The sequence below is a fragment of the Neolamprologus brichardi genome, chromosome 9, assembly GCF_056152115.1.
Source record: "Neolamprologus brichardi isolate AB-2024 chromosome 9, ASM5615211v1, whole genome shotgun sequence".
Classification (NCBI taxonomy): Eukaryota; Metazoa; Chordata; class Actinopteri; order Cichliformes; family Cichlidae; genus Neolamprologus; species Neolamprologus brichardi.
In genome coordinates, this window is record NC_142112.1 from 39694866 (window position 1) to 39714578 (window position 19713).

Below are 19713 nucleotides of genomic sequence, written 5' to 3' on the forward strand. Positions count from 1 at the left end.
ACTCTAATTCATCCCAAACATGTTCTTTAAGGTTAAGGTCAGAAATTTGTGCAGGCCAGTCAATGTCTTCCATACCAAACTTGCTCATTCATGTCTTTATGGACCTTACTTTGTGCACTGGCGTGCACTATGGGTACAGAATGGGGCCATTCCCAAACTGTTCCCACAATGTTGGAAGAATGAAATTCTCCAAAATGTCTTGGCATGCTTAAGCTTACTGGAACTAAGGCTCTGAGCCCATAATCCCCCTCCACCAAACTTTAAACTTGGCACATTGTAGTCAGACAAGTACTGTTTACCTGGCAACCACCAAACCCAGACTTATCCATCGGACTGCCAGATAGATACGCGTGATTCATCTATATTGCTTGAGAGTCCAATAGCAGAGTACTTTACAACACTGCATCTTAGATGCATTTGCTCAGCCATGAAAAACAATTCCATGAAGCTCTCTTAGCTGTGTTTTTGAGCTATTTTGAAGGTCACATGAAGTTTGGAGGTCTGCAGTGATTGACTGCAGAAAGTTGGCGACCTGCACTATGCGCTTCAGCATTCCTTAACCCTGCTCTTGGAGTTTGTGTAGTCTATACTCTGTGGCTGATTTGACTACATTCCCAAACGCTTTCACTTAGTGAGAAATTTTCACAATTGGACTTGCTCATCAGGTGGCATTCAATCACCACACATTGGAATTATAATCACAATACCTAGGATTCACAGAGCTCCTTAGAGCAACCTATTCTTTCACAAATATTTGTAGTAGTAGTACGCATGCCTGGGTGCTGGACTTTATACACCTGTGGCCATTAGTGATGGGTCGGTCGCGAACGAAATGGCTCTTAGAGCCGGCTCTTTGACGTGAACGACGCGAGCCAGCTCCTTATTGCGAGCCGTGGGTTTTTTTTTCTTTCTCTCAGCCTCTCTTTCGCACTTTTTTTTTCGCTTCACTCACGCCAGCCGTGTGCTTTGCGCTGGGAAGAGGGGGGAGGGGCGGTAGTTACACTCAGTAGCACAGGAACAGAGCGGGAGGGAGAGAGAGAGAAAGAGAACCAGGGACAACAACGTCACATTAGAAAGGTATAGTAATGATCCACAACTATTTTCAGTTGCGGATGATAAAGGATTCAGAAAGTTTATTCATGCAGGTCCATATGACAGAGAATATGCATGTTCTTTTTGTTTTCATATTATAATTTATATTTAATTGTGTTGTGGTTTACAGTGTTTTGTGTTGTTTCACTTTAAATTTGTAAAAGGAAAAAGCTGAAAATTCAATTTAATTTAAAATTTTAAATAGTTAAAAGTTGAAATGTGAATAGTTGATTTTTGTATTATATGATTTATTTATTACATTTTATGTGGAATGAATAAATAAAAGTATATTAACGGTGGCCCCTACAGACAAAGCACATACAAACTTCAAATCACGTACGAACTCTGAAGCACGTACAAACCCTGAAGCACATACAAACTCCAAAACACATAAAAACACGTAAAAACATGTACAAACTCTGAAGCACGTACAAACTCCAAAACACGTGAAAACTCAGAAGCACATAAAAACTCAAAACACGTACAAAAGACAACAGAAGTGCTCCAGGATGCTAGGGGGCAGTGTTGAACTTTTGTTACCTAGTGGCTACACAAGCCAGCAAGTACCAACGACCGGATTTGGTGTGTGGTAATAACAGGTAAATGATTTTTTTTTTTAATTATTTGACTATATATGAATGCTTGTGTATAAATACACAAACAATACACACATGCTTTCATGCTTTCAATTGTGTAATTTAAGTGATCTAGGTAGCTCTGTTTTGGAAGTTCAGTTCATGCTAGAAGTGTGTTTTGGAGTTTGTACGTGCTTTTTGGAGTTTGTACGTGTTTTGTCTCTAGGGGCCACGGCATATATTTATAGATAAACATATATAAATAAAACCACTTTTTTTTACATTAGTAATTCCTTTTGTGCATAATTTTATATTATTGTTAATAATAAATAAATTAAAGCAACAAAACAACCCGAAGAGCCGGTTCGGAGCCGAAAGAGCTGGCTCTTTTTAGTGAGCCGAGCCGAAAGAGCCGGTTCTCTAAAAAGAGCCGGAAATCCCATCACTAGTGGCCATGGAAGTAATTGGAATACTTGAAGTCAATGATTTGGATGGATGAGTGAATACTTTTAGCAATATGGTGTATGTTAAATTATCTCCTGCTTTGAAATCTGTGTATTTACAACTTTGTGTGGAAAGAAAATGCACTGTACTCAGAGAGAGATAGTAGTGTTTATGCATTTAACCAAGACAGCTAAGCATAAATAGTAACAGCATCAGAATAGCAGTCATGATATACCGATCTGCTGAAAAAGAAAGGGAGTTGAATTCAATGTACCCTTATTTATTCCTGAACTAACTGGCAGTGAGCAAACTCTGAAAACATTAGACAATATTGGACTCTTGCTTTGTATAAACATCATTAGAAAATAACAGAATCATTCTTGTGTCTCGTGTCAAACACCTGAACATGATCAGAGTTGAACCATAGATGTAAAGAGCAGATGTTCATTAGATTATGGTGGCAGAAAGTTTTGTTGTCATATGTCTTGTGCGTTTACAATAACTCATTTATATATTCTCTAATCACAGACTGACTCATTGTGTACTCTCAGACGCTCACTGTGAGGTTGTGGCCTCAGCTCTGAAGTCTAACCCCTCTCATCTAACAGAGCTGGACATGAGTAAAAACAACCTGAAGGATTCAGGGGTGAAACTGCTCTCAGCTGGACTGGAGAGTCCAAACTGTCAGCTGAAGACTCTGAGGTCAGTTCACTGACCTCAACTGTTTTTTGTTTGTTTGTTTGTTTGTATATTTCAGATAATATTAAACATTTTTAAAATGTTCATGATTTTCCGTAACACAAATCTGAAGACATTTCAGTGCATCTAAAAATTTTATGTCTTTCTAAATGACCAAACATATGTTTTTCCTTTTGGCTCCAAGTAGAACTTAAAGATATGAAAAGAGATTAACTAACCACTGACAGAAGTTGAAATGTTTGACGGGACAGTTTTTAAGCCTCCAAAGGTTCATGTTGTGCTCCATCAGTCAGTGAAGATGAAGTCAGGATGTGAATGAGGCTTTTGAAAATCTAATGATAGCAGATAAAGGCAGGCTGCTTAGACTGCGCATCTTTATAAATATATAGATAGAGACATGGCTCAAATAGAATATAGAAAGATGAATGCAAAAGCTAATAAAGGTACAGTTAGGAGTTCTTTCGCAGATGACTGTGTTTGAGTTGTGATATTGTGTATATAGTGCATGAAGAAATATTTGATGAGTAAGAAATGTGAAAGTTTAAACAGCACCACAAACATATATATATGTGTTGTGTTACTGCTGCTCATTTAAAACTGACAAGATGTACAAGTCATTTACAAAGCCAGCAGGCTCTGACTACAAAGATTTGAGAAAGTCAAGTATTAAGTCAAATATGACTGAAAGTACTCATTGAGATGTTCAAATGTATTGTAAATGTATTGTATCTATAACTAGTGAGTCCTGGTAGTCTGACCTACCTGCTGTTTGTGTCTAAGAAGGAGACAAGTGGAATGGTGATTGGTAATAGCAGAATGATTTAGGATGCGTGCATTGTTTGTTGGAAATAATCTTGTTGATAAGAACATATAAGAATGAATCACAAATTATTTTGTCTATATGTTTTGTTCTTTATTCAGATTGAAGGACTGCTGGTTGTCAGTTAACAGCTGTGAGTCTCTGCTGTCTGCTCTGGATTCCAGTCCTTCCCATCTGAGAGAACTTGACCTGAGTAAAAACCATCTGCATGATTTAAATGTGAAACAACTGTGTGGTTTTCTGGAGAGTCCACACTGTAGACTGGAGACTCTGAGGTTAATCACCATGTTTTACTTTTTGTACTAGGATGAATATAATGTGAAAGCTGTGGTCACACTAAATTCGAAATCCACCCTGGGGATCTTCATGTTAAAGTCCATTCTCTTCTTTAGTTGTTTAGTTCATTCACTGAAGCAAAAACCTAAAATAGTTGTTCTCAACTTATGACCCAACTTAGCCTGCTATGGCTCCTGAACTTTATTAATTCAGAGAGGGCTCCCTGATTAACTGTATACTGTTCTTTCAGTTCTAAGTGCATAACAGGTTTGACATTAACCACTGAATTATTCATTGTATAGTTCATATAATTATGATTGACAGAAAACTATTTTGAATAGTTAAAGATTTTGATTATTTTCAGCAAAGAAAATACGAAAAATGCCATTGGCTTAATCTTCAGTTTGAAAATATGTTATGTTGGTATCTTAATTGAACAGTAAACTCCATATCTTTGGCTTTGGAGAGATGGCCATGCAAAACAGCACATTTAAGGCAAGAGGACAGACAGTAAACACCTGTTCTGTGAATTCAGCTATCAAGGTTAAGTCACAGAGTATTTCTCCTAGCTTATTTCTTCCACTGAGGAAGCTATCAGTCTGAGCACTGCAACATGCTTTAAACAGAGAGGTTGGAGCTGGCATAAGCAGGCATGATTTTCACATGAAAAAGCTACTAAATGAGGAAAAACATTCAGCTTTGCTGAAAAAGGCAGCTCTCGTTGCTGTGGCCTTCTTATTATGTAGCATATCCCACTGGCTCTTTAAAATGGTCTGTGCTAGCTTATATAGCATAAGGCACTGACATAATTTTTTTCATTCGGTTTGGATTTATTTAGCATTATGAGATATGTAAAACAACAAAACAGAATCCTCTTTATCATCTACAATACAAAGCTGTTCTGACATGAAATAATAAATATATTATAAATATATAATAACTATAAAACAGCGGGGAAGAGGAACAGTGATGAAGGGCAAAAAACAAAAACCAACAAAACAAGCAGACAAAAAATACATATATCAATCACGTGGATCACCTGTTGAGAAAGAAAAAAGAGAAAACAAGCAAAAGAGAGAACAATATAATAAACAACGTCATCGCAATGATCTATGTGAATATAACAGTAAATACTAAATGTTAAACATTATTGTGCAGCACGTAAGATCGACAGCGCACAGTGTGCTTTGAGGTAGCAGGTAAAAAGGGTGTAGTTTGTGTCTGTGAGCAACCGTGTGTAACCTGTGAGCATGAGCGCCCTTGTATTTTAAAGGTTCCTTCATGTAATGATCTGTTAGAGGGTGTGGGGGGCCATAGCCCCGTCCTCCAGGGCATGAAGCAGGTATGGAGGAGATCCAGGCTCCAGACATCCAGAGGCCCTCAGAGCACAAGAGAACAAGGAAAACCAATGGAGGGGCAACCTTGCCACTTTCCCGGAAAGAGCTGAGGAGAGCCCCAGATGAGGGGTTACTCAGCATCCCCGGAGCAGAAGCCGGGGGGGGGGTTGCAGTGACACACCCGTGAGCTCCGCCGGCAGCCAGCTGTGCCAGAGTGACCAAGCCCCAGGCAGAGAGGCTGAGGGCACCCCACCTCCGAAGGGGCCCGAGCGAGCCCCAGGTTCCAGGCTCCGATAAGCAGCCACCAGGAGTGAGCCGGTGCGTACCCGGACGTCCATCCCCGGACACAAAAAACCACCAATGCACTGATGTCTGAGGGCGTCTGCCACTGGCAGGGGAAGTGGTGGGGGGAGATAGGCCTCCATACCTTGGAGGGCCTGAGATGTCCCTGGAGAGGTGGTGTCTGATACCCGGCCTGACATATAGACACAGACAAACAGGCACACACAGATACAAACATCCATTCCCACCCTCATGCTCTCATATGCAATTACTCAGCACTCACCCAACGTAGAGACAGACATAAAGAGACCCTGTACACACAATCACACTCCCCAAGCGTACTCTATACCCCAGGTCTAGGTACCCTTGTCCCTGGAGGGGGAAACTGCACCCAGACCCAAGTAGTGTTACCCTCTTCCCCGGGGTGGAGAAAAGCAGACCGCCCCGACTCCGCAGCAGCAGGGAGGCCCCACATTTTAGACCCCAATCGGACGGCCAACTCCTCCTCCCAGCCCCCCCGCTCCAACAGGCAACAGAGAATGTGGGTGTGTGAAGACTCCAAAGGAAGCTAACAAACTTTTAAATTATTATTAGAGTCATTATTAGACTCAGTTGTCTTCTCTCAAACTGTAAGATATCACAGAAACTGAAGAATTAACATTATTTAGTTTAAGAACCCCTCCTTTGTCTGTATAACAGCTTAGTCCAGCTATATAACAGCTGGACTAAGCAGCACTGTCATTCTCCCGTGCTCAGCCCACTTTCCTGTCTGCTTTTCACACCTCCCTATCAGTAAAGGCAGAAATGCAGAAAAATCTCAGACAGTTTTTTTTTCCTGTATAATGTTATTAAAATTAAAAACATGTTGTCTGAGAGTTTGAGTGCTTCTGACAGAATCGTCTTGGTTTTATTTATTTATTTATTTTACTAAACCTCTTCTTACACAGAAAAATGTTCTGCATAATGAAATGTTTGTTTTTATTCAGACTGGGAGGCTGCCGTTTGTCAGAGAGCAACTGTACCTCTCTAGTGTCAGCGCTGAAATCCAACCCCTCACATCTAAGAGAACTAGACCTGAGCTCTAATGACAACATGCAGGATTCAGGAGTAAAGCAGCTGTGTGGTTTTCTGGAGAATCCACACTGTCGACTGGAGACTCTGAGGTTGGACATCATGTTTTAGTTGTGCTGAGATGAATATGATGTGAAAATTTGCACTAAATTGGAGATGCAATTTAGAATGATCTATTCATAATTATGTCTGAACATATTACAAAACACTGAATAAGTTCAAACAACGGTTTTGGTTACATTGTTTTTTGTTTCCAATTGTATTCAGATTGGAACGCTGCAGTTTATCAGAGATCAGCTGTGCTGCTCTTGTCTCAACTCTTAAATCCACACCCTCCCATCTGAAACATCTGGACCTGAGTGAAAACAGGAACCTGCAGGATTCAGGTGTGGAGCTGCTGTGTGGTTTTCTGGAGAGTCCACACTGTATACTGGAGACTCTGAGGTCAGACACAGTGTTTTAGTTTTGTGCCAAGATGAATATGATGTGAAAATTGTGCTGACACTAAACTAAAATGATAGGGCTAATATTATACTGATCCATACTGAGCATCTGGAGCATATGGTGTATGGACGATCTGATATCCTCATGTTGGCGTTGTTCCCTCGCCATCATCAATAATGTTGTCCAGGTTCAACATTGCAAGTGACCAATCACCTTCTCCTGACGTTATCCGCGACCTCGAAAAAAACAAGCGCCTTCAAAAAATCTACTTCACTTGCGAGAAGAGAAACCGCCTCTGTAAGGACAATATGTATAATGCTTACTGTTTATTAAAGAAAAGTATCCTGAAATTCAAAGAAATCAAGTTCCTGTATCGGCGGACAGAAGCGGTTGTGAATTATATTTTTTTAAGGTGGTATTTTTCAAAGGCACAAAAGGGGGACGTCACAACAATGTGATTGGTCACTTGAACCTGGAACAACATTTATTATGATGGTGTGGGAACAACACCAACACGAGGATATCAGATCATCCTATGGGGACATAGTCTTCTATTATTTATTGCAGCAGAACAATGTTGAGATTTGAAAAGTTAAAACAATGATACTCTTGATAACTTGTGGCTCACAGTGTGTATCCAGCCTGCCAAAGGGTTCTAACTTGCCTGCTGACCTTTCCCATCTCAGAGAGAGTTGACATTGATTGATTGTGCATTGTTTTTACTCACAGTTAGCATAAGACATTGCAGCATAACTCTTCATAAAATGTACTTTGTGACAAAGCCAGACTTCAGGAACATGAGGGTAAATAAGTAGGATGGTAACCTTCCATAAAAATCTTCTATGAATAATACTTGGTAAATATCCAAAAAAACTTCACTTAACATTTAAATCTATCGGACATTTAAATAAAACCAAAAATTATGTTTAACAAGAAAACATTCCGTATTAAAACAGCTGTTTGGGGTTTCTGCTCTCTAATCTTCTGCATCAAGGTTATCAAAGACTGAACGATTTCAAGAAGAACTTTAACTAATAATATATATTTTATTCTTTTTTCAGATTAAAGAACTGCAGGTTGTCAAAGATCAGCTGTTCTCATCTGGTCTCAGCTCTTGCTAAGTCCAACTCCTCCCATCTGAGAGAGCTTGATGTGAGCCACAACAACACACTACTGGATTCAGGAGTGAAGCAGCTGTGTGGTTTTCTAGGGAGTCCACACTGTAGACTTGAAACTCTGAGGTCAGTCACCATGTTTTAGCTGTGCTGAGACAAATATGTGAAAGCTGTGCTGACATTAAACTGCAGACATGTGGCTGACATTATACTGAATCACAGTAAGAATCACAGCATGTGTAATAATTGCACATTTTCATTACCTTTATGCTTCTAAAAGGCATGCTGGCTAATAATAGCTACAGCTGTGAGAGGCGCAATTGCCACAGAACTCTCAAGAAAGGAAACATGGAAAGGATGGTCAAGAAAAGAGGCCAGAACTAAGCTCAACTGCAACAGAGGAACTGTCCTCTAGACATTTTTTGTTCTTAAACCTCATATTCTCAGATAGGATTGTATTGGAATATTCCTGAGAATTACAAAAGAAACTGAAAGTCTGGTACAAAATACAAAACTTCTAAAAATTCCTGAACTGAAGTCAGGGCTTTAAAAAAATGCCTAATTTTACTTAGTTTAAAATTAGTTTTACTAATTTATTACTGATAGTTATTTATTTTACTAGATAAAAAATGCAATGCTCCCATACCCACCCGTCTGACAACGAGCCAGCTATAACAACAGCTGGCTATAAGCTAATGTTGTGCCAAACAATGCTCGACTTCAGTGTTCTAAAAAAACCCACTTTCCCCCCAATAAACAGTTTGATTGTATTCTCACATCATATGAGTGTTTATTTGCTAATTCTCTTGTCCAAAATGTTTCATTCTGTAAATTCTCTTCCAAATTCAACCGGAAGGTTGGAAACTTGGAGATTTATAATACAACCAGTTTCTAAAGATGTAACAAGTGGTGGAGCTGCAGACTTTTTTGGTTTGACTGTTTCAACCTGCATCCTTTTGGTTTGAGTTGTTTGAAGTTTCTGTTTTCTGAATTTTTACATTTTGTAACGTCTTCAGCCCCGAAAAGATCCCAAAGCTTTGTCTGATAAACGTACCTATTTTATTCTTTATCCAGACTGGGGAACTGTGGTTTGTCAGAAATCAGCTGTGATTATCTGGCCTCAACTCTAAAGTCCAGACCCTGTCATCTAAGAGAACTTGACCTAAGTGGCAATAAAAATCTGCAGGATTCTGGAGTAGAGCAGCTGTGTGGTTTTCTGGAGAGCCCACACTGTCGACTGGAGACTTTGAGGTCAGACACAGTTGTGATGAAATATTAAAATCCAATATTATAAGGGTAAAGCCGAGGATCTTCACTGTAGCATGTTGATGCTTTAAATCAGATTCAGACAATGCTGTTGACATTGATGTACTTTCTGTACCTTTCTAGCTACAGTTTTAGACAACATCTGTCTCTGTTTGGAGTTCAAAGATGATGAGGACAAGGGGGTGTCCAAATTCATGGGCTGCATCCTCCTGAGGCCGCATTTGTAGGCCGATTACGTCACAGCGACACGATGAAGGCTGTCCAAATTCTTGGCTCCTCCAAATGCAGCCGACAAATGCGTCCTCCTTTTCCCCGAATTTAAAGGATGGGTCAGGTGTGTCCTTCGTGGCCCACCATATCCCAGAATTCATAGCGCGGCCCATCCAATTCCAGTTTCCAACAATGGCGGCCGCTACTTTCTCTTTCTGGGTCACAAAATAAACTTTTAACATATTTTCAGTCGAGAATGTGGCTGTGTAAACTTAAAATATCTGCTCAGTTTATCAAGACATCACATATTTGCAAAAGTGCTCTGATGTTTTCGTAGACATCTGTTACCCACCAGCTTGATAGCTAGCTGGGAGCTTGAGGGTCACTAGAGCCACCGAGAACAACAAACTCCTGGCACATCATTTTCAGATCACCGCGGTCTTTCACTACTCAGTTTAAACAGGATATATAAGTCACTTAGACAACCTAAAAATGTATTTTGGCTTTTTTCAGTGTTTTATTAGTTTGTGAGTAAATCGGTTTGGCTGAGATTAAAGTTATTTGATTAGATAAAATAAACCTTTATTAATCCCCCGGGTGGTTTCCTCCTTGGTTTTCACACAGCTGAATAAATGTCAAACAGAAAACTGATTAAACAGAAGTGTGAGACGGTCGAGAGTTTACCCCAGTGTCCTGTTATATTTTAGACAGCAAGGAGCAGACGGCCGAGTTTATTAAACTCCACCGAGACAGCGGTGACGCAAATCTGAAGGCTAGACCGTCCAATTTCACTGCCGTTTATTTTCAGCCTACCCGACTTTCCACTTAGACCGGCCTTCGCGGTCTACGTGGGCCGGGTCCTCAGGAGGACGCAGCCTATGAATTTGGACACCCCTTAACCTTAGTTACTCTAGGCCAGAATAATAGTCTACAGTGGTCTATTAATGCAAACAAAAAAGAACAATAAACTGAGATGTGGGATGAACAAAAGATACCAGAAATGAACAAAAAATGTTTTTGTTCAAGAGGTGTGTCATAACTACTGGACAGACTCACGCGCAGACAGAGTTCTTTGCCAACAAAAGAAGACATTTTATTTACAACAGGGAACACACCCTTTAGTGCTATACAGTGAGTTGGATCCAGGGCTCCAGGGAGAGGGGGCAATCCACACACACACTTCCTCTTCAGCACAGTCACCGCCAGAGCTCCTCCACACACACTTACTCACTCCTTTTCAGCCGCACTTGCTCCAAAACTCCACTCATGCAGGGTCCGCAATCTGGTCCAGAAGGGAGATATCTACACACAGAATACAACAGTTAGTTCCACAGGCAAATATACACAAGGCGCTCTTTTGATCAAGCCAAGAGCACAAACTCAGGCGATTCCACATTCCAGCGGCGAGCTACTCTGTGCCACTGCCTTAAATAGCAGCTGGGGAAATCAGCCAGATCAGCAGCAGGTGGTGACAATCACACGGGTGTGTGGGCCAAGAGCGAGAGCCCGTAACGAGCTCCGCCCAGGCAGAGAGGAGGAGGAAAAACAACAACAACACCTGTAGCCAGCATGAGCCAGCCAGAGAGACAAGGGGACCGTGACAAGATGTCTGTTCAAGAGATGTCTGTTGTTTCTAGACTCCTGAAATGTGTATAAGCTACAATAAAGCTATGAAATGACACATTGTGCAACAACAATAATAATACTAACATCAAGTTAGTACAACTTGTGAAAAAGAAATATAAATGGAAAAAAAAAACACTGACTTCATCTACAATAAATTCTTTCAAAAAGCAATGGTTAAGGATTTGAAATTAATGACTTATTAGTTTTATCTGACAGATATTCATTTGCAGTTGTTTTCATTTAATAACCATTTTCTGTTCTCCCTCTGAATGATGAAAAACTGAACGATTTCAAGCAGAAACTTTTGAGCTTACAAATGTCTTTTGTTTTATTCAGACTGGAGGACTGCAGCTTGTCAGAACACAGCTGCAGATTTCTGGTGTCAGCTCTGAAGTCCAACCCCTCCTTTCTTAGAGAGCTGGACCTGAGCTCCAACTACAAACTGCAGGATTTAGGAGTGGAGCATTTGTGTGGTTTTCTGGATAGTCCACAGTGCAGACTGGAAACTCTGAGGTCAGTCACCATGTTTTCAAGTTTTGTTTTCCACTGACCTGCAGACATAAGACTGATATACTGACCCACACTGTGGTTCTTCATAATGGAGTCTTAATTGTTAAAGTTGGAGATAAAAAGGTTGGCTATAAAAGAATAAAAACATGTCAATCTGTGGCCACAGGCATGTTTAATAAAAGTAAACAATAATGGATTGGATTTATATAGCGCTTTTCAAGGCACCCAAAGCGCTTTACAATGCCACTATTCACTCACTCTCGCATTCACACACTGGTGGAGGCAAGCTACGGTTGTAGCCACAGCTGCCCTGGGGCAGACTGACAGAAGCGAGGCTGCCATATCGCGCCATCGGCCCCTCTGGCCAACACCAGTAGGCAGTAGGGTAAAGTGTCTTGCCCAAGGACACAACGACCAGGACAGAGAGCCCAGGGATTGAACTGGCGACCTTCCGGTTACAGATACGCTTCCCAACCCCCTGAGCCACGGTCGCCCAAATAATGATGATGAAACTATGATTTCAAGAATAAGTTTGTACAATAACCTTAAATCTTTTACTTTTTACTCAGACTGGAGTACTGTGGTCTGTCAGAGATCAGCTGTGAGTATCTGGCTTCAGCGCTAAAGTCCAGCCCGTCCTATCTGAGCGAGCTGCGCCTGAGAGGAAACAACCTGCAGGAATCGGATCTGAAGCAGCTGTCTGAGCTTGTGGAGAATCCACAGTGGAGACTGGAGACTCTGGGGTCAGTAGAGGGTTGCAGTTTTTTTTAGTTAAATAACACTAACCTGAAAGCTGAAAGTAGATGTAAAAAATGTTTGACTAAAATAAAAATAAAAAGTTGACTTTAGAAAAAACTCATTGAGATGATATTGTTTAATACATTACCTGAAATTAAGAAAAACAAGCCCAGAAAATGAGTTTAGTTTTAGTCTTTTGTCAGTCTGGTCAGATCTGACAAATCAAGCTTCAAGTCCATATTTTTAAGTTCAGCTGAACCAATTTAAAAAATGTGTTTGATAAATATTCAGTATTTTTTGTTGCTGCTGTGTTTAGATAAAGATCCTATAAAATTGTAGAGCAACCCAACAAACCAAAGATCTCCTTTGTGCAGAACTTTCTGACTGGAGAGAAAAAAATCAATTTTTAAATGTAATTTTGTTTTTAATTAATAAAGCTGAGCTGAAGCTTCAAGCAAAGATGGATTATTCTACTCAAACTCTTCTGTTTGTATCTGCAGGGTTGACAGGATGATTGAACCTTCCAATGAAAACGCCTGTGAGTACTGACATGATGTCTCCTATTCACCAATATTTTATTAACAGCATCAAATACGTATATGACTGTGTGCTTATTTTAACATAGAAATCCTACAAATTATGTTGTATGGAGGTGTGGAAAATATTTGAAAAATGTATTTCAAACATGCTAAAATGCTACAAGGTCTAAATAAAAGGCCATAAAACATTTTAACATCTTAAACATCTTAAAATTCAAAATTGCAATTTGATGATGAACAGGTTTATTTCATGTTTTAGAAATCATAATAGTTAGAAGGTTACTACTCGGGACTCCTGAACTCCTCCTAGATATCTTTTCTTAGCCGGCTGCACTCAAACGCTGGACGTGGAGAAGCTCATAGCTGACGTGAGACACTAACCCAGCAGCTTCACTGCATCAGAACCTTTTGACACTTCCACTCTCATATTTCGAGTTCAGCGCTTAAACTTTGAAACAGCCTTCCTTCATCATCCCGTGAGGTCGACTGAGTATGCAGGCTGTTTCTTGCACACCCCATCATTGGATCACAGCAAATGTTTCTATGCAAATATTTATTGAGAATGCACGATTGCATCTTTGTTGGGATATGCACACCTCTTTAATATGTTTTCAACCAACCTGTGAAGCCCCTTTGTGACTGTGCGCTTTGAAGAGTGCTCTCCTTATAGAGTTATTGTTATCTTTTAAAAATAGATGGGTGATACGCATGTTCAGCTACAGATGTAAGAACTGTTTGTCAACATAGCCTGAGTTTTTGGTCAAATACTTTTTGGTCATACGCAGATACTCCATAACAATGTTTCCCAAATGATCAGGTGTGTCCTGTCTGGTTCCATCTGATGGATACTCTAAGCGACTGGTGTGAGTAACGGGCAGAATAATTACATTCTCTTCCACTAGAGGGCAGGTTCTTTATTTGTCACATGCATAGTTATACAAGTATAACACACAGTGAAATGTAACCTGACACGTATCTTCAGTATCTGCGCTGCTCTAGTCCGGCATCTCCTGGTGTAGGTGTCCTGAAGCGGGGGGAGAGCAATCCTGCAGCAGCGTTCTGCTGTACGGATCACTCTCTGGAGAGCTTTTTGGTCCTTCACACAGCTGTTCCCAAACCAAGATGTGATGTTCTGTGTGAGGATGCTCTCCACAGCGCCTGTATAGAAAATCCTGAGGATCTTTGGAGAGACCCTGAACTTCCTCAGTTGTCGTAGGTGGTACAGGCGCTGCCTAGCCTTTTTGGTCTGGACCTGAATGTGGGCAGACCATGTCAGGTCTGAGGAGATGTGGACACCAAGATACTTGAAGGACTTCACCCTCTCCACTGGAGCTCCATTGATGATAATGGGCTTGTAGTCTCTGTGCTGACTCCTTCTGAAGTCCACCACCAGCTCCTTGGTCTTGCCGACGTTCAGCTGGAGGTGGTTGTCCTGGCCCATGATGCCAGATTCTACACTTCGTCCATGTAGGCCGCCTCATCGTTGTTGGAGATGGCGCCCAACACCACTGTGTTGTCAGCAAACGTCACAATGGTGTTGGAGCCGTGGGTGGCCACACAGTCTGAAGTGTGGGTTGCCAACTCCCAGTAAAACAAAAGAAGATGAAGAAGAAATTACATAATAGTCATGCTGTGAGACGATGCAGCGTGTAATATTAATAGATAAATATTTGAAAAGAAAAAGTAGGCAGTCTGACCACATGAAAGCCCTAGCATGATTAGTGGTCAGAAGCAAAAAAGGTGTACTGGGGACAAACCAAGTGGATTCCACTATAACTGGTGTGCAGGGAAAAACTATCAATATGCTTTTTGTGACATTTTTGTTTGTGATTTCTTTCTAATGTGAAATATGTGCTGTGGCTCCGAAAGGTTCGGAAACATTGCTCTATAAAAGTTTATCTGTGGTGCAGCTGAAAATGGTAGCATGTTTTCAGATCTTGATTAAATTATTCAGACACAAATCAGCTTTGATTTCTAGCAAAATATTTCTGAGTGTACACTTTGGACGTCTGCAGTCAGTTCTGACGAAAAGTGTTCCAGGGAATCCTGAATTATTCTGCTGTCTGTCTCTCATCAGGTGACTCTGAACAAACATTGGATATAAGCCCTTTAGCTGATTTATCTGAGGATGACATAGAGCCAATTAAGGTGAGACAAAAGCAAGCGGATCCTTATCATTTACACATTTAATGACTGTTAATCTCGGCACTTTTTCATAGTAGTAGTCTAAATGGAGTAGTCTGATGGAACAAAGAAGGAGGCTTCAGGACAGAAACTAACTCCACATGTTGAATTTACCTGCACTGCAACACTGATTAATTGTATGTTATCAGGATGCTTTAAGCTTTATCCTGCATGGCTCCATGTTTTCATTTTTTTTAGTCCCACGATTTTACTGCCAGTTTTGAAAGTACGTACATATAACTGCTGATGTGTACGTTGTGTAGTTTGTTGTTTCTTCACTGCTTACTGGTTTGTTGCTGCTTTAAACAGCTGATGTTGTTCCTCTCTGATTTCCAGCCTCCATCAAGCTTCACACCTGAAGTACAAACTGAATCCACACAAATCTCATACAGGTGATAATAAAACCACAGCTGTCACTGCTTTCACTTCCACATTAGAATGATGTCAAACATGCTCTGACGTGACCTGATTTGTATTGCACACCTGGAGGTGTGACATAGTAAATTACCTCCTCCTCTCCATCGATGTCTAATATATGAGACGTTGTGTGTATTTGTGTACTTTGCTTTTCTCTCCCTCTGTGTTTTCCTTTGTCCATCTCACTCAGACATCATTTCCACTGAAAGATCATCTGGAGCTTCAGTTTCTGATGGGAGCAGCACAGTTGCATCTCAGTTGTTCAGCTCTAGTTTGCACTATCAGTGATGAAGGAACTGATCAGACAGATGACGTCCCTCACTTCAGTGACAGACAGAGATAATGTCAGACTTCAGGCAGGACCTTCACTTGGCCCTCCAGCTCCAGTAACAGCTGCCTCCACAAATGCCTGGCTGTGTTAGAGATGACAGGGTTCATCTGGGTTCTGTGTGATTTGAGGTGGTCTGATAATATAAAACTCAAATACAGCGATGGCAGGTTACTATCAGTCCAGAAAGAGGCTGAAGCCTCCGGGATGACTGACCACAACCGTGTTCTAATAATGTGACATGTGACTCAAACCCTGAGATATCCCAAACCACAAGTAGAATTAATAACCTGCTTTGGCTTACAGATGTAGCATCCCCTCACTTTGGTGGATGTGACAGTTTGGACTCAAACAGAAGCTTCAAATGTTCTCGTTGGTTTCTTTCTTTTAGATTCTAGTTTAATCGTTTCATCTTCTACAGGTTCAGGTGTCCTGGTCCAGGTGTGTTCCAGTGTACTCTGACCAGACTGGTGTTTGTTATGGCTCAGGAGGCGGAGCTGCTGTACAGGAATGTCCAATGGGATGAGAGCCTCCTTCAACAAGCTGGAAAAACAGCTGCAGGGCCGCTGTTTAACATCACGTGCTCTGAGGATGCAGTCCGTCAGCTCCACCTGCCACACTGTGAAACAAAGGAGGGTGAGCACCGTGCTGCGATGATGAGATGAATTGTGTTCAGTATCAAAACAAGCACTTTATTATGATTTTTGTTGCACACATTAATAAATGGGTAGCATCTAACTTGTAGATAACAGTGATTAGTTTGAACTACCTGAAGTGTTGAAAAATAAATGGTGCAGGATAAATCCCTGAGCAGGAAATAGTGCAGCAGCTCTTTGCTTTCACAGCGTTGTGTGTTGATGGCCTGCTGTCTGTCGCGCACATCTTTGATGATGGGATAAGCATCTTGAAACCGATGAGGATCACCGACACGCATGTGATTGTGAACGTCTCCCACCTCTCTGCCTTTGGCCTTATCTGGAATTTTGTTAAAAAGTCCTTTAAAATCCCAGAACCAGGCCAGGTTCTGCTGTTCCTCCGATTTAAAGACACAGTGCCTCTAAAAATCAACGTGTTTCTCCTGCATGAAAGAATCCATCTGTCAGAGGTAAGCATAGAGCACTGAGGCGGTCTCGCCCTGCAGATTTCTGATGCTTCTAGTAGGGGGCAGACACCCTGGGCTTTATTCATTGGTTAGTAGAAGCACAGAGTCAAGCTTCTCAGACTGCAGACCCTCACTCTCACTGACCAATCACAGTGCTTTATTCTTGACTTCAGTAATGATCCAGAGTTGATTGCATAGTTATCTCTCCCCCTACTGACAAAGTAAACCTGGGTTTACTGACTGCACTGGATCATTTGTTCCACACTTTAGTCAAAACTTGATAATTATTAATGATTTCTATAGATAAACAAATCAACATATGAACATTAACATAATTTTATATCCTACCACTGAGGTTAAAAAGCAACAAGGCAATGATGCTACATACATTGAGACGTCTTCAGACTGCGTGCTTCACATCGGTCAGCGTTACAGTGTCCACTGTGAACCCGACGGCCTGAAGATACAGCCGAACGTGAGCCAACAGTCGTGAATAAAATGCCCCTGAAAATAAAGTCAAATATAAAATAAGCAGTTTTCTATCAGTCCCTATTAAAACCACAGATTCTTGTTGGTTTTCAGCACGCAGAGTTTTGGAACAAGCTTGGACCGAATTACTATCCAACATTTGAGGTTTTCCTGACTGCAAACCTGGAGGTTGTGACTCTGATAGTCAAGGACCAAGATGGAAATGAAGCCTGGCGTCGTGATGGTAAAAGTTCCACTGCAGCAGCAGAAATGATTGTATAAATGTCTGCTACAAGGATATTTTATAAACGTTCAACTGAAATCATATTTAAGTCTCTTTTTAGTGTTTGTCCCAGAAAAGGACCGAGTCTCACCAGAGGACAGCGCACACCACAAAACAAGAAAAGATGAGGATAAGCTGCAGCTAATCCGCTCAGAGTTTATTGAAAGAGTGTCTGCAGAGGGTTTAAACAAAATTGTAGATAAACTCCTCGAGCGTCATATTATAATTGATGAAGAGATGGAGTCTGGGACATTTGAGACAAAAAGCAGAGCAAATAAAGTGCGATGCATAATCGACACCGTGCTACGAAAAGGAAATGATGCCTGCAGACATCTGCTCGATGTTCTCAAAGAGGTGGACCCATCCCTTTTCAGAGTGCTCGTGCCAAAGCGAAGCCAAAAAAAACCTGTAAAGAAGCTCATGAGCTGTGGTGCTAAAGTCTCACGTTACTCAGTGAAATCTTGAAATGACCAGTTTTTGTGATTCTCTTGAACCAATTTGGACTTGTTTGACTGGATGCTGAGCAGAAAACCAGATGGAGTTGTTATCAATCTCAGACTGCTTCATAATGTTAAAGGTGTTTCCGTAAAGTTTAGTCATTCTAGCTTTCTCTCACTAGATGGCAACAGAAGATCGGTGATAGAGGCAGTACCTCACACATATAGACAGGAAATGTGCACGTTAACATGATGTTTATCATTTTAAACTGATAGAAATGATATTTTTAGGTTTTACTCAAACTATTTTTAAATAATCCCAGATTAAATGGTAAATGGATTCTTATATAGTCAAGTACTCAGATTAACAATAACAATTTCAAGGTGCTTTATTTTGGAAGGGAAAGACATGGTCTTCAAACTTTCGTGGTTTGAAGGATCAACGCTGCAAGTTTATTTTTTTCAGTCTTGATCATCTGAATCAATCAAATTAATGTTACTGTGAAATTATTCTAATTATTTTGTACGAATTTTGGCTGTTATGTGTTTACATTGCATTAATAGCAACCATCTGTCTTAACTGTTCCTTATGTGATTAAAATCACCACAGTTTGGTAATCACACAGATTCATGTTTCCTTTCTCTCTGCTAATAAATGAAGCCATTAAATTTCCTCTAAAAGTCTTCAGTCAGTTTCTTCTGACTTCCTGTATCACACATACAAAAGTTGACAGGGAAGAGCATGTGTGACACAAAAGACCAGAGGTCTGTAGCATGAAGATGGCTTTTGTTTTATCCCAGTAGCTTCAGGGCAGATGGGTGGGTGTCATTTCTGTTAATATCTGCTAATATTGTAAATAATTACTGTTGAGTGTGTGAGAGATGTGAATGAGGTTGATGATGGCAGATAAAAATAAGCTGCAGTGAGAGACGACTCCTTCATCTCTGTGTCATGTAAAGAAAAGAAAGACATGGATGTAAAAGCTAATAAAGGTGAAGTTAGGAGGTGTGAAAACAAACCAGGAGTCAGGCTGTGTGAGGACTTCAGACAGAAGTTGTTGAATACAAAGAGAAGAGTTGGAAATATGACAGAACATGTGAGACATTTAGAACAATAAACTATGTATAGCAATGTAAATGTGGGAGGGGGGCACTGAAGGTGCTGATTGTCAGCTTTCCCTATCCAGAGTACTGCTGCAGCTTCATTAGCCTCTGCTAACACTACATACCTCAGCCTGCCACCCAACTGTGGCAATGCAAATGACAGGAAACAGGAATAAACGCAAGAGAGCAGGATAACATCCAGAAGGTTTATGTAAGGCTGCCAGTGCATACTTTGACAGAGAGTCTGTGAGGCAAACACCCGGGTGAGGAAAAGCCCCAGAAATCAGCCTAAACATCTTCCAGGCGCACACTACAGCTCATGCTGTGAAACTGGCCTGTTTCTGTG

At 40.8% G+C, this 19713-nt stretch overlaps 2 protein-coding genes across 5 annotated transcripts in view; both read left to right on the forward strand.

Moving 5' to 3' along the window:
* Positions 1-15245, forward strand: part of LOC102794027 (NACHT, LRR and PYD domains-containing protein 12-like) — a 31976-nt gene extending 16731 nt beyond the window's left edge. For 3 of the 4 annotated variants that reach the window (XM_087846663.1, XM_087846664.1, XM_087846665.1), the window contains 10 exons: positions 2640-2813; positions 3732-3905; positions 6512-6688; positions 6864-7040; positions 8102-8281; positions 9230-9406; positions 11594-11770; positions 12337-12510; positions 13006-13043; positions 15122-15245. In XM_087846663.1, the coding sequence (XP_087702789.1) occupies positions 2640-2813; positions 3732-3905; positions 6512-6688; positions 6864-7040; positions 8102-8281; positions 9230-9406; positions 11594-11770; positions 12337-12510; positions 13006-13043; positions 15122-15234 (1561 nt within the window). In that variant the 3' untranslated portion in view covers positions 15235-15245. Of the gene's footprint in view, positions 1-2639; positions 2814-3731; positions 3906-6511; positions 6689-6863; positions 7060-8101; positions 8282-9229; positions 9407-11593; positions 11771-12336; positions 12511-13005; positions 13044-15121 lie in introns of those variants that run through there. The other variant, XM_087846666.1, reaches the window with a different exon arrangement.
* A 320-nt stretch (positions 15246-15565) lies between these two features.
* LOC148101658 (NACHT, LRR and PYD domains-containing protein 1-like) lies at positions 15566-18919 on the forward strand. The gene is made up of 6 exons (XM_087846708.1): positions 15566-15620; positions 16395-16609; positions 16819-17078; positions 17431-17550; positions 17658-17787; positions 17888-18919. Exons 2-6 carry the CDS (start codon positions 16453-16455, stop codon positions 18289-18291), a joined length of 1071 nt encoding a protein of 356 aa, XP_087702834.1. The 5' UTR covers positions 15566-15620; positions 16395-16452; the 3' UTR covers positions 18292-18919.
* Positions 18920-19713: the final 794 nt, after the last annotated feature.